We start from the raw sequence: 14,199 nt of genomic DNA, 5'->3' as shown, positions 1-14,199 counted from the left end.
GTAATCTTTTATCACGAGGTGACATCATTCACGATGGCATGCGTACGCACACCACATCGTTTCGGTGGTAGGGTTGTCACTGGTGTCTGGTCTCGGGTCGCATTATAGAGCCTCATTCTCACGTACTGTATTTACAGGGCCATGTCTTATGCCTCTGATATCATGGAGGCCTCGGTCAACGAAAATGCCGCCAGGCTATCCGAAGTGAGTAGCTTCCCGTCACTACGGAATTGGACCCTACCCAGGTTGATGGCGGAGCTGTCCAGGAAGGGTATCCCGTTTACAGCCTCGGCCAGAAAGGCAGAATTATACCGCCTACTCATGTCCACTGCGAGTCTGCAGCGTCAGGAGGAAGTCTCGATGGCCACAGTCCAGACCTCGCTCGCTCAGATTCACCTCATGCTCAACAATCTTACGTCATCAGTCACGGACATTCAATCCAGACTGGACACGGTCGAGTCCCGGGGTGCTGTTCTCACTCCTCCGGCTCCAGAACTGGCCATCCCGTCCACGTCCGCTGCGGGGGGTACCGGTACGACTGTCTCTGTTCCTAATATCACTCTGGCTTACTTCATACCGGCCAACACCAAGAAAGATATTCTTGAAGGCAGGGACGTCAACTTGGCTTCCCTGTTGATTGCTACTCGGGATTTCTCAGACAGCAAAGTCATCGCGTGCGGTGATGTCTCAGTAGTACTCAGGGGCCGTGATCTCAGGCTAAACAGAAAGCTTACCATCCCTGAGTTCCTTCTAGCTTTCAGCCTGTATAGAGATGTGATTTGCTCCGTAAGGCCCGACAGCAGGGAGGAATTAAATCTTTATTTGTTCAGGGTAACCGAATTGGGGTACAAATATGGTGGTAGTTCGTTCTACGATTATTACTGTTCATTCTCTGCTAAGGCCGTGGCGGCCCTCAGTCAATTTCAATTTCTCACAAACTGGGCTAATATCGACACTGAGATATTTTGCAGACAATTTGCTGGCCTTAGGGCTCCTGCTTGTTCTCTGTGTCAGTCCATCTACCACACAGCAGAATGATGCCACAAAGCTGCCTCAAGTGTCGATAGTAGCCCTCCCGCACAGCCGTCTAGGCACCCTGAACCCCAGAATGCCTCAGGTTTAGTCGACAAATTAGGAAGGCCCATTCAATACCTCGGCCGGTCACAGATCTGCAATAATTGTAATTTTTCCTCCTGTAATTATAGTCAGTGTAGGCTGTTACATGTTTGTGTGAATTGTTTCAGAGCCCATCCCAAGTCGGTCTGTACATTAAAGGCGGATAAGTCATATTTGAGTGTCCTTAACGTTGATTGCCTGATGAATTTCCTACGCAACCACCACGACCCTAGCTTCGTACAGTTCCTCATGTCAGGATTTAGATCAGGTTTCCACACTGGCCTAATTGCCCTGCCCGAATCATCTTATGAATGCAGGAATTTATTGTCAGCGGAGCTTCACCCTCAGGCAGCGGATGAACTGATTTCCATCGAGTTGGCTAAGGGATTCCTAATAGGCCCCTTTTCTTTTCCTCCTTTTGGACGGTGGAGAGTCAGCCCTATAGGCATAGTCACAGGGAAATTTAGTAACAAAGAAAGATTGATCATCGATTTATCAGCCCCACACGGTCACTCCACTCCCAGTATCAACTCTCTCATACCCTCCGAAGAAGTCAGTATGAAATATTCCTCCATAGATCAGGCTATCGCCATAATACTGTAGTTAAGCCGTAACTCTATTCTGTCAAAAGCTGATATATCTGACGCCTTTAAGCTACTCCCCATCAGTCCAACTTTGTGGCAGTGGCATGGTATAAAGTGGAGAGATCTTTATTACTTTGCCTCTAAACTTACCTTCGGATCAAAAAGCAGTCCATGGTTGTTTGACAAACTGGCCCAGGTTCTCCACTGGATACTTGTCAACGAGTTCCATTGTAGTTTTGTTATTCATTACTTGGATGACTTTCTGTTATTGGAACACCCCGGGTCCAATCCAAAAGCACTACAGTCGCTGCTAAGCTGTTTCCACCAACTTGATATCCCCGTATCCCCAAAAAAGGTTGAAGGTCCATCCCCAGTTATCACTTTCCTAGGTATCATTCTGGACACAATAAGCATGGTCGCAAAATTACCGGAAAACAAATTGGACAGGATTAGGGTCGTCCTTCACAGTTTCACGCAGACCAGAACCATTAAAAAAGTTGAATTACAGTCCCTTTTAGGCATGTTACATTTTGCTATGCGAGTCATGCCCCAAGGTAGGCCATTTGTGTCACGACTACTAGCTCTCCTTCCTTCAGCTCCTTCTTAAGACAGCCTCATATGCATTGACGACCAAATAGTAGCCGATTTAGCCATGTGGGACTATTTTCTTAGTAACTGGAATGGTATTTCTCTCCTCATCCCGGTGGTGTCCAACAGTTCCCCTATAGTCTTCTCCGATGCCGCTCCCAGTTCTGGATTCGCAGCCATTTTTGGCACACATTGGCTAGCGAATGGGTGGCCCAACGAGGTCTAGTCACTGCAGGGGTTTCTTCAGTCTTCAGCTTCCTTTGAGATTTACCTCTTAGTTGCAGCCGCTCATGTGTGGGGTCACGAGTGGACCGGTCACACTGTGTTGTTCGTTTCCGATAACGCAGCGGTAATGGATATCCTAAATAATGGGTCATCTAAATCCCCTCAGGTGTTACCATTCCTCAGACGTCTAGTGCTTCTTTCATTGCAACACCTGTTTCGATACATATGCTCACATATATCGGGGCAGAAGAATGTCGCAGCTGATGCCCTGTGTAGAGCTAATTTTGGCCTTTTCTCGCAGGTATTTCCTGACGCAGACGCCAACGGTGCTACAGTCCCTCCGTTCCCATAACTGGTCTGGATGTAAACTCTCACTTAGCTACAGCTCATTTTCTACTGGCCAAGTCCCTGTCACCCAACACGGCCAGGGCTTACCATACAGGTTGGAGGGCATTTCTTAAATTCCAAGACAAGTTTCCCCGAGGAATTCTCGATTTTACCAACTACGTCCTGGCTTTCATCGGCTATTGTCATTCTGAGCTGAATCTGTTATACTCCACAGTTAAGTCTTACTTAGCCGGTGTACAGCATTTCCGAGCCTCCAGTCAACCAGAAGCTCCCTCACTATTCTCCATCCATGTAGTCAAGGCTACTCTCAGGGGTCTTAAAAAATGCAACCCAAATACACGTTCGGGCCGCCAGGCCATCACCGGGCAAATATTTCGTCAGTTGTCTGACATGTTAGACCATAGCCCCTTTGGCGCCCAACAGAGTCTAGTGATAAAAGCAGCCATATACCTGGCTTTCTATGGCTTCCTGAGACCAGGAGAGTTTACCTCAGCCCGTAGTAGCCACAGGTATCGCTTACGTCCACCAAAACATCACAGTCAGGCCCTCCTACCCAGATCACGTACTACCCAACCACCCACCGCTGGTGCCCTGTTCAAGTGCTACACCAATTGTTAAAAAGTATTGACAGTACAACACCCCACAGGCCACTGTTGACTTTCAATGCAGCGCATCTCACAAGCTCCTAGTTTGTTTCGCATATTCGCTCCCTGGTGGCCAACCTAGGTTTAGACCCGGCATCTGTCTCTGGCCACTCCTTTCGGATTGGCGCCGCTTCCGCAGCATCCAAGAACCGAGTTCCTGCTCAAGTTATCAGGAAATTAGGGCGCTGGCACAACTCCTGTTATTCCAGATACATACCTCACCCGAACGTTGAGATGTCTCTCGCCTGTCAGAACCTTGTACTGTAAGTGCGATTTGTAAATAAAGTTTTCTGATTGCATATGGTCTCTTTTTGGCCTCCTTCAGTCATCCCTACGACGTTGCGGTTACGGCACAAATCAAACCGTTTAGCTAACTACTAGTTAGGGTCCCAGTTCAGGTGTAGCCCCGACCACAAATGAGCATAGTCTTTTACAGCTGATGGAAATTCAACTTGTTGAATAGTTTTTCATGGTAACTGATCCATATCTTTACAATGGTCGCCTTGATCACTTGATTGTGTCCAAGTGATCCAACGTAAAAAGATCTCAAATTTTGTCAAGCTCAGGGAAGGCTGGATCAGCAAATAATGTCCATCACAAAAATTCCCCACCACAATATGCTTCCAATTGTAGAAAAACCTCTAATCTTTTGAAAGCTATAAATATTGGAACATTGGTTGGGGGATTTTTAGGTTTACTAACTATTGATATCTACAGTTTATTTACAGGTTTCTAACTATAGATAAGTTGGAGAAGTACAAACCACCCTTGCCCAAGTGGAATCTCCAGCCTATTAAAACCCGAAACACCAAATTTCTACAGTTGATTGACTGGCCTGGACCACCATCCATGGTGAGCCACATTAAATTTTCAACGAGCTCCATGAAATGTTATTTCAAGCTGATAAATCCTCGAAGTACATACAGAGTTGGTGAAAAGGTGGAAGTGCTCATCACAGCTCGTGATTACAATGGTCAGCCAAAAGGTTATGGTGGAGACTTCTTCCAGGCCAAGCTCCATTCCCCAAAGCTTAAGGCTGGGGTGACCGGAGAAGTTAAGGATCAAGGTAATGGAAGTTACTTAGCTACCTTTCTCCTTCCATGGCCTGGGGAGGCGCAAATACACATCAGGCTCATTCATTCCAGTGAAGCTGTGGATGTTCTGAAGAAGAAGAGGGAGAGTCAACCTGGAAAGGTGATTAAGATGTTTCCAAATGTCTAATATTTTTAGATAAGATTCCTTATGAGCTAATACCAATAATTACTATTATTGTTTCAGTCCTCGCTGCTTCTACCTTGCAGGTGTACTTCTTTGGATTCTTCCAGTTTAACGACACCAGTGAGGTGATGGAGTGTAACCTGGAGATATCTACCAAAAATGTCTGCACATATAAAGAGCCTGTCACTGGAAATACATGGCAGTGTGTGCATCCCCAGAACCTGACCTGCGATACCTTGGTGTATCACTCCATGGGTGGCTACCGCAAAGTGACAAACTGGCTGGAGGACTCTTTACTGAAAGTGTGAGTGACTGACATTTTAAAATAGCTTTATGACCTTGTATGGATCTTGATTATAGCCTGTATTGTACTGTACTCCAGATATGCACTCTACTGATCCTGAGTTACATCCTGTATTATACTCCAGAGCTGCAGTCTCTATTCTGCTGGTGGAGTCACTGTGTACATACATTACATTACTTATCCTGTACTGATCCTGAGTCACATCCTGTATTACACTCCAGAGCTGCACTCACTATTCTGCTGCTGCAGTCACTATGTACATACATTATTTATCCTGTACTGATCCTGAGTTACATCCTGTATTATACTCCAGAGCTGCACTCACTATTCTGCTGGTGAAGTCACTGTGTACATACATTACTTATCGTGTACTGATCCTGATTTACATCTTGTATTATACTCCAGAGCTGCACTCACTATTCTGCTGGTGGAGTCACTGTGTACATACATTACATTACTTATCCTGTACTGATCCTGAGTCACATCCTGTATTACACTCCAGAGCTGCACTCACTATTCTGCTGGTGAAGTCACTGTGTACATACATTACTTATCGTGTACTGATCCTGATTTACATCCTGTATTATACCCCAGAGCTGCACTCACTATTCTGCTGGTGAAGTCACTGTGTACATACATTACTTATCCTGTACTGATCCTGAGTTATATCCTGTATTATATTCCAGAGCTGCACTTACTATTCTGCTGGTGGAGTAATTTCCTTAAATCAAGGCACATTTCATTAATTTAATTATTGCTCTCTCTCAGGTCAAACAGGAAACTCTCTTGGTCCATTCCTCCAATTAACGTGACCTCAGATAAAGGATTTTCAGGTAGGAGCTCCACTGGGGTATGCACGGTGGGAGGCCCATTAATGAGTGTTCACCTAAAAAGGTAGATGGGTTTTTGCAGAGGTATGGATAAGCCGCAACTGATTTCTGTAAATGACTCCACCCAAGCACCAGCTCCAAAATCCGATAAATGGTTCTTGAAGAAAAAATATTTTGACTTTCCCCCACTTGACTTTTATCCCAACATATAAATCATGGCAAAGCTGTAGGTCCTGGGAAGAGGATCTGTGAAGTGCGTGTTTGTATGTATGGCATGCAGGTTAAGTTAGTTCTCATGGGCTGGGATAATTCCGGTTAGGGACCAAGAGGGGGAACCAATCTAAGTTTCCTCTTTGACTCTTCCAAGGGTTGCCACCTTCAATAATCGTCTCATAAAAAGGGGGCTCTGAAGTCACTTTGAGTTCCCTGTTGTTCTAGGCGAAGGTAGGGAGTAGTGTAGTTTTTTTTGGTGGTCTCGGAGCCAATGCCGACATTCTTAGTAATCTCTTGTATAGTGGTCGAGTGTATTGCAGGGGTCAATACCAAAATACATGGAGGTCTAGGACAGTGAAGCAGTTAAAGTTATTATCCATGATAATCTAGTGTATGGAATGGGTTAATGTCAGAGTCTGTGGTGGTCTGGGTCAGAGAAGGAGTTATTGTAAGCATACTCATTGGTCTAGGACTAGGTACTGAAAGGGTCAACATTAAAGGTTATAGACTAGTGTAATAAAGAGGTCAATGCCAAAATCCATGGTGATCTAAAGGCGGTGAAGGGGATAATGTAAACATCTATAGTGGTTTAGGGCATGCAAGGGGTTAATGAAAGCATCCCTAGTGGTGTAGTGTGGTAAAAGGGTCAAAGTCAGCCTTCCCTGTGGTTTAACGCAGTTAATGTCAGCCTCCCTGGTGGTCTAGTGTTGTGAAGGGATTGACAATACCCGGTGTACAGAGGAATACACTGCGTGCAGAATTATTAGGCAAATTAGTATTTTGACCACATCATCCTCTTTATGCATGTTGTCTTACTCCAAGCTGTATAGGCTCGAAAGCCTACTACCAATTAAGCATATTAGGTGATGTGCAACTCTGTAATGAGAAGGCGTGTGGTCTAATGACATCAACACCCTATATTATGTGTATAATTATTAGGCAACTTCCTTTCCTTTGGCAAAATGGGTCAAAAGAAGGACTTGACAGGCTCAGAAAAGTCAAAAATAGTGAGATATCTTGCAGAGGGATGCAGCACTCTTAAAATTGCAAAGCTTCTGAAACGTGATCATCGAACAATCAAGCGTTTCATTCAAAATAGTCAACAGGGTCGCAAGAAGCGTGTGGAAAAACCAAGGCGCAAAATAACTGCCCATGAACTGAGAAAAGTCAAGCGTGCAGCTGCCAAGATGCCACTTGCCACCAGTTTGGCCATATTTCAGAGCTGCAACATCACTGGAGTGCCCAAAAGCACAAGGTGTGCAATACTCAGAGACATGGCCAAGGTAAGAAAGGCTGAAAGACGACCACCACTGAACAAGACACACAAGCTGAAACGTCAAGACTGGGCCAAGAAATATCTCAAGACTGATTTTTCTAAGGTTTTATGGACTGATGAAATGAGAGTGAGTCTTGATGGGCCAGATGGATGGGCCCGTGGCTGGATTGGTAAAGGGCAGAGAGCTCCAGTCCGACTCAGACGCCCGCAAGGTGGAGGTGGAGTACTGGTTTGGGCTGGTATCATCAAAGATGAGCTTGTGGGGCCTTTTCGGGTTGAGGATGGAGTCAAGCTCAACTCCCAGTCCTACTGCCAGTTTCTGGAAGACACCTTCTTCAAGCAGTGGTACAGGAAGAAGTCTGCATCCTTCAAGAAAAACATGATTTTCATGCAGGACAATGCTCCATCACACGCGTCCAAGTACTCCACAGCGTGGCTGGCAAGAAAGGGTATAAAAGAAGAAAATCTAATGACATGGCCTCCTTGTTCACCTGATCTGAACCCCATTGAGAACCTGTGGTCCATCATCATATGTGAGATTTACAAGGAGGGAAAACAGTACACCTCTCTGAACAGTGTCTGGGAGGCTGTGGTTGCTGCTGCATGCAATGTTGATGGTGAACAGATCAAAACACTGACAGAATTCATGGATGGCAGGCTTTTGAGTGTCCTTGCAAAGAAAGGTGGCTATATTGGTCACTGATTTGTTTTTGTTTTGTTTTTGAATGTCAGAAATGTATATTTGTGAATGTTGAGATGTTATATTGGTTTCACTGGTAAAAATAAATAATTGAAATGGGTATATATTTGTTTTTTGTTAAGTTGCCTAATAATTATGCACAGTAATAGTCACCTGCACACACAGATATCCCCCTAAAATAGCTAAAACTAAAAACAAACTAAAAACTACTTCCAAAAATATTCAGCTTTGATATTAATGAGTTTTTTGGGTTCATTGAGAACATGGTTGTTGTTCAATAATAAAATTAATCCTCAAAAATACAACTTGCCTAATAATTCTGCACTCCCTGTACTGCTGGTGAAAGCTTAAAACCAGTGTACTGATACCAGTTACCAGCTGGGTGGTGACCCCGGCACTTGCCCGCACGAGGCACATTGGGCATTAAATTGTGACCTGATTTTTTCAGCACTCTACCTCATAAAGGCTGATGCAGACAAACGTCCTTTTTTCCGTGTCCGTTCAGTTTTTTTTTTTTTTGCATTCTGTATGCGGAACCATTTACTTCAATGGGGCTAAAAAAAACAACGGAAATGCTGTGTGCGTTCCATGTCCATATGTTCGCATGGCCGTTCCACATAAAAATAGAACATGTTCTATTATTGTCTGCACCATGGACAAGGATAGGACTGTTTGATTAGGGGACGGTGGTTCCAGCACACCCAATTTGTGGACCGTGAACCTTCCAATGGTCGTGTGTATGAGCCCTAGTTAAATGATATTTATCATCGCCTCCTCCTCTTGCAGAACTCATCTCCAAGCTCCCGATCTGTAGACCTGGACAAGGAGCACAACAGCCTTCAGGCTTTTACTATCAGGACAAGTGGACATCACTAGTATGCCGGGCTCAGCACTTCCTTCGCCCTTCAGATGCTCTTGTTTGCCTCAAAGGGAAGGACATTCATATGATCGGAGACTCCACTCTGCGCCAGTGGTTTGAATATTTGGAAAGGTTCATCCCAAGTAAGTGAGGAGCAAGTGATGGGTATAAAGGGGGCCACTTGCTGATATTGGTTCACCACACCTTCTCTGGACAGGACAGTCTAGGGCAGGGATGCCAAACCTGCGGCCCTCCAGCTGTTGCAAAACTACAACTCCCAGCATGCCTGGACAGCCTACAGTTATTAGGGCATGCTGGGAGTTGTAGTTTTGCAACAGCTGGGGGGCCGCAGGTTGCACATCCGTGGTCTAGGGCTTGTTGACCTTCACTACTTCTAGACAATCTTTTGGACCATCTCAAGTGCGGTGGTGTCCATCAGGTTTAGGTAATGGTAGATATGTTCTATATGTACTACCAGCTTGCAATCATAAATTTTGTGTCTACATATTCTGGACAGTCATAGCCTGGGACATTCCTCCCATACCTGCAAGATATGGTAACGCACCATGACATGTTACATATACAGTATAAACTCATCCTAAAAAATACAACTACGTCAAGTAAAGTAAATACCCTCAATAATGCAAAGAGGCAAAAAAAAAAAATCTTCCAAAATTGGGTCAGTCATGGGACTGAAGTAGTTGTCTCAAGTTTTATTATTTCGTAATATAAATTTCTGAAACTTTTTAATATACTTTGGGTTTCATTTCCTCACCATGTTCAAGATCTCTGCTTGCTGGTGACTGTTCCTAAAGTATCACCCATGCACTGACCTAATGTAGTCACTTCCTCCCCCCTCATAAAGTGTCTCACACATAACGTAGTTAACACCATGAATGTGTCCTCCTATATACTGTACAGCCACATGCTTTCCAATATACATTACCTGCCACATGACCCCGTATACAGTGCAGCCACATATCCCTCCTACCAAGCAACAGGCTCATACCCCTATATACAGTGCAGCCACATATCCCTCCTACCAAGTGACAGGACATACCCCTATATACAGTGCAGCCACATATCCCTCCTACCAAGTGACAGGACATACCCCTATATACAGTGCAGCCACATACCCCTCCTACCAAGTGACAGGACATACCCCTATATACAGTGCAGCCACATATCCCTCCTACCAAGTGACAGGACATACCCCTATATACAGTGCAGCCACATATCCCTCCTACCAAGTGACAGGACATACCCCTATATACAGTGCAGCCACATATCCCTCCTACCAAGTGACAGGCACATACCCCTATATACAGTGCAGCCACATATCCCTCCTACCAAGTGACAGGCACATACCCCTATATACAGTGCAGACATATACCCCTCCTACCAAGTGACAGGCACATACCTCTATATACAGTGCAGACATATACCCCTCCTACCAAGTGACAGGCACATACCCCTATATACAGTGCAGCCACATATCCCTCCTGCCAAGTGTCTGCCACTTGTCCCCCCAAACACAGTCACTGTCACATGCTCCTAATAAATGCAAGCTTCATGGGACACTCTCTTAATCCATGTCTCATCCCTGACATCTTTTCATGGCCATGATGAGGTATGCTGCCACCTGCTGGCAATGCTGATTATTACACCACAAGATTGCATCCCAGTGGCTCTTTCTCATTCGATATTTCAGGACAGAGAAGGGATTTCAAGGGATAATAGAACTGGGTCCCTCAAATTCAGGACAGTCACTCTTTATTGTTTTTTTATGTTTGTTTTTAGGTCTCAAGAGGATAGACTTGCATGCTAACTACAAGTCAGGTCCTCTGATAGCCGTAGATGTTGGCGCTGGTCTGGTCATGCGATGGCGTGCTCATGGATTACCTTTAAGGACCGGCAAGACCAAAATGTCCGACCTCCACTATGAAGCAGCTCACTTGGCTGGTATCGGTGGTGGGCCCCACACTGTGATAGTGATGACCCTATGGGCCCACTTTACCACCTACCCTGTGAGGTTTTACATTGAACGGTTGGAGGGAGTCCGTCAGGCAATCTCATCTCTTCTTTTTCGAAGCCCTGAGACGACGATGATCATTAAATCAGCCAATACGGGTTATAAGTCAATATTTGGCAGTGACTGGTTGTCTCTTCAGCTGGACATTTTACTGAGGGAGACCTTCAAAGGAATGCAAGTTATAATCCTGGATGCCTGGGACATGACATCCTGCCACTATCTTCCTGACAATATCCACCCAGGTCCTCCAGTCATAAAGAACGAGGTGGACCTTATGTTGTCTCATATATGTCCAAAATGAAAGATAAGAGACATGTGAACCTTAAACAGGTTTTCTGATTTGACATGACTAAAGCTTAAAACCTATGGACTCCTACGGGGGCATTTTTTTATGATTGCATTTTAATCATTTGGGGCTGAAAATCATTTTTTCCATTGGTCTTTATTAAAAATGTTCAGCCGTTTCTGAGTTACAAGGGTTACAAAATCAGTCTGTTTGCACTAAACACATAGACGCTAATTTCAGCCATATTCTTATTGAGCTATAATGAGTGTTTATAAGGTCAGAAGATCAGAGATAAGAGCTCCACATGAGCCGACAACTGACGGGATTCCAAGAAAAAAGAACGTGACAGCTTGTAAACAGACAGATTTTTTTAACCCTTGTAACTCAGAAATGGCTGAGCATTTTTAGTAAAGACCAATTGAAGTAATGATTTTTAGCCGTAAATGAGTAAAATACAATCATAAAAAATGCCCACAAAGCTGTACATAGCCCCAAAAGGCACAATCTTTAGCATAGACTATCAATATCAGAATGATGGGTGTCGATCCTTCACCACCTGTCATCTGGCTGAACACATGGTTGAGCTAAGTTTGTCATTGCTCTCTTTTCTGGTTCATAGAGGGGGGTCCCAAGTGGGAAATTCTCCTTAAGATACCCATATACCTTTATAGTGCCAGTATTAAGGGGTCTATGGGACACCCCCTTTATTAATGTAATAAGTTTACAAATTACCTTCTAAATAAGTGTAGGGGCACCGCGCACCGGATACAAAGAGTTAAAGCAATGTTTGGAATAGAGGTGAGACGCAATACTTTGTTTAGAAAGGATAATGTAAATTTACCACATATCAGAGCCATCCTAAAACAACTAGAATATCTATTAGTGATGGAAATGAAGGATTTATGGGAAATAGTATCCCTAGAAAAATATTTGGAATGTAGTGTGGTCCCAAAGGGTCTGAAGACTAAAAAGGTGTTATCAGGGGACATAGGTGAATATGGTCATTTAGAAGAGTGGAAATTTATGTTACATGAATTCTCTAGTAAATTGATGGAATTTATCATCGGTAAAAGAAAACAAAGGCTACTAGATACAAATGATAAAATTAAATGACTTTTTGAAGAATTAAGGCCTTGGAAAGACCATCCAGACATTAAATTATTAGTAGAGTATATAATGTAGATTTCACTCTAGAGAAGAGTAAATTAAGGGTAAAACACAAAAAAAATTTGGATGAGATTCCATACCCGAATTAAATCAAAGAGAGACTATAAATCAAGAGGAATATACTTTTGAAACTATAGATGAGTACATTGCAACAAATAAAGAGGAACAAGATGAATTGTCATCACTACCGTATAGTGGCGTCGCTGGGGGGGGGGCGAGGGGGGGCCAATCGCCCCCCCTATGTTGTCCTTTGCCCCCCCGGTTGCCCCCCCCGCTGATTCCCCCACGTGAATACTAATGAGCGCTTCCATTATGGAAGAGCTCATTAGAACCGAGAGACCAGGAAGTGGTGAACGCTCTGTACTCACCACTTCCTGGTCCTCGGCTGTCGGCTGTGCAGGGCTGCGCACAGCGTGGAGGCGCTCTGTGACCTCACGCTGTGCGCGCCAGTTCAGAGCACAGTCGACTGAGGAGAGGCAGGCGGCGTCCAGGAGCAGGAGAGGTAAGTGTTTTTTTATTTTATAAACTATGTGGCTGCTGGGGGCATAAGGGGGCTAATGATGAGAGGTATATGGGGGGCCGGGGCTAATGATGAGAGGCATTTGGGGGGCCAGGGCTAATGATGAGAGGTATATGGGGGGCCAGGGCTAATGATGAGAGGTATATGGGGGGCCAGGGCTAATGATGAGAGGTATATGGGGGGCCAGGGCTAATGATGAGAGGTATATGGGGGGCCAGGGCTAATGATGAGAGGCATTTGGGGGGCTAATGATGAGAGGCATTTGGGGGGCTAATGATGAGAGGCATTTGGGGGGGCTAATGATGAGAGGCATTTGGGGGGCTAATGATGAGAGGCATTTGGGGGGCTAATGATGAGAGGCATTTGGGGGGCTAATGATGAGAGGCATTTGGGGGGCTAATGATGAGAGGCATTTGGGGGGCTAATGATGAGAGGCATAAGGGGGGCTAATGATGAGAGGCATATGGGGGGCTAATGATTAGAGGCATTTGGGGGGGCTAATGATGAGAGGCATTTGGGGGGCTAATGATGAGAGGCATTTGGGGGGCTAATGATGAGAGGCATTTGGGGGGCTAATGATGAGAGGCATATGGGGGCTAATGATGAGAGGCATTTGGGGGGCTAATGATGAGAGGCATAAGGGGGCTAATGATGAGAGGCATATGGGGGCTAATGATGAGAGGCATTTGGGGGGCTAATGATGAGAGGCATTTTGGGGGGCTAATGATGAGAGGCATTTGGGGGGCTAATGATGAGAGGCATTTGGGGGGCTAATGATGAGAGGCATATGGGGGGCTAATGATGAGAGGCATTTGGGGGGCTAATGATGAGAGGCATTTGGGGGGCTAATGATGAGAGGCATTTGGGGGGCTAATGATGAGATGCATTTGGGGGGCTAATGATGAGAGGCATTTGGGGGGCTAATGATGAGAGGCATTTGGGGGGCTAATGATGAGAGGCATTTGGGGGGCTAATGATGAGAGGCATTTGGGGGGCTAATGATGAGAGGCATATGGGGGGCTAATGATGAGAGGCATATGGGGGGCTAATGATGAGAGGCATATGGGGGGCTAATGATGAGAGGCATTTGGGGGCTAATGATGAGAGGCATATGGGGGGCTCATGATGAGAGGCATATGGGGGCTAATGATGAGAGGCATATGGGGGCTAATGATGAGAGGCATATGGGGGCTAATGATGAGAGGCAGCATATGGGGGCTAATGAGGCATAAGGGCTGATATGGGGGCTAATGAGAGGCATAATGGGGGCTAATAAGAGGCATAATAAC

The 14,199-nt window shown here is 45.1% G+C and overlaps 1 protein-coding gene across 1 annotated transcript; it reads left to right on the top strand.

The window, feature by feature from the left end:
* Nucleotides 1-141: 141 nt before the first annotated feature.
* Nucleotides 142-11,641, top strand: LOC120988677 (NXPE family member 3-like). The gene is made up of 6 exons (XM_040416312.1): nucleotides 142-690; nucleotides 4,223-4,699; nucleotides 4,807-5,027; nucleotides 5,796-5,860; nucleotides 8,833-9,048; nucleotides 10,706-11,641. The coding sequence occupies exons 1-6, from the start codon at nucleotides 142-144 to the stop codon at nucleotides 11,236-11,238; spliced, it is 2,061 nt and encodes a 686-aa protein (XP_040272246.1). The 3' UTR covers nucleotides 11,239-11,641.
* Nucleotides 11,642-14,199: the final 2,558 nt, after the last annotated feature.

This window comes from Bufo bufo, chromosome 1 (assembly GCF_905171765.1).
Source record: "Bufo bufo chromosome 1, aBufBuf1.1, whole genome shotgun sequence".
Taxonomy (NCBI): Eukaryota; Metazoa; Chordata; class Amphibia; order Anura; family Bufonidae; genus Bufo; species Bufo bufo.
Note: the sequence above shows the minus strand (reverse complement) of the source record. Positions and strands in the feature narration are given on the sequence as shown.

What these genes read in the sequence shown, in the direction of transcription:
- LOC120988677 (XM_040416312.1), top strand. Translation starts at nt 142, where the DNA reads ATGTCTTATGCCTCTGATATCATGGAGGCCTCGGTCAACGAAAATGCC. An exon ending in CTCAGATAAAGGATTTTCAG is followed by an intron (nt 5,861 to 8,832) that starts GTAGGAGCTCCA and finishes CTCCTCTTGCAG; the next exon opens with AACTCATCTCCAAGCTCCCG. An exon ending in TTTGGAAAGGTTCATCCCAA is followed by an intron (nt 9,049 to 10,705) that starts GTAAGTGAGGAG and finishes GTTTGTTTTTAG; the next exon opens with GTCTCAAGAGGATAGACTTG.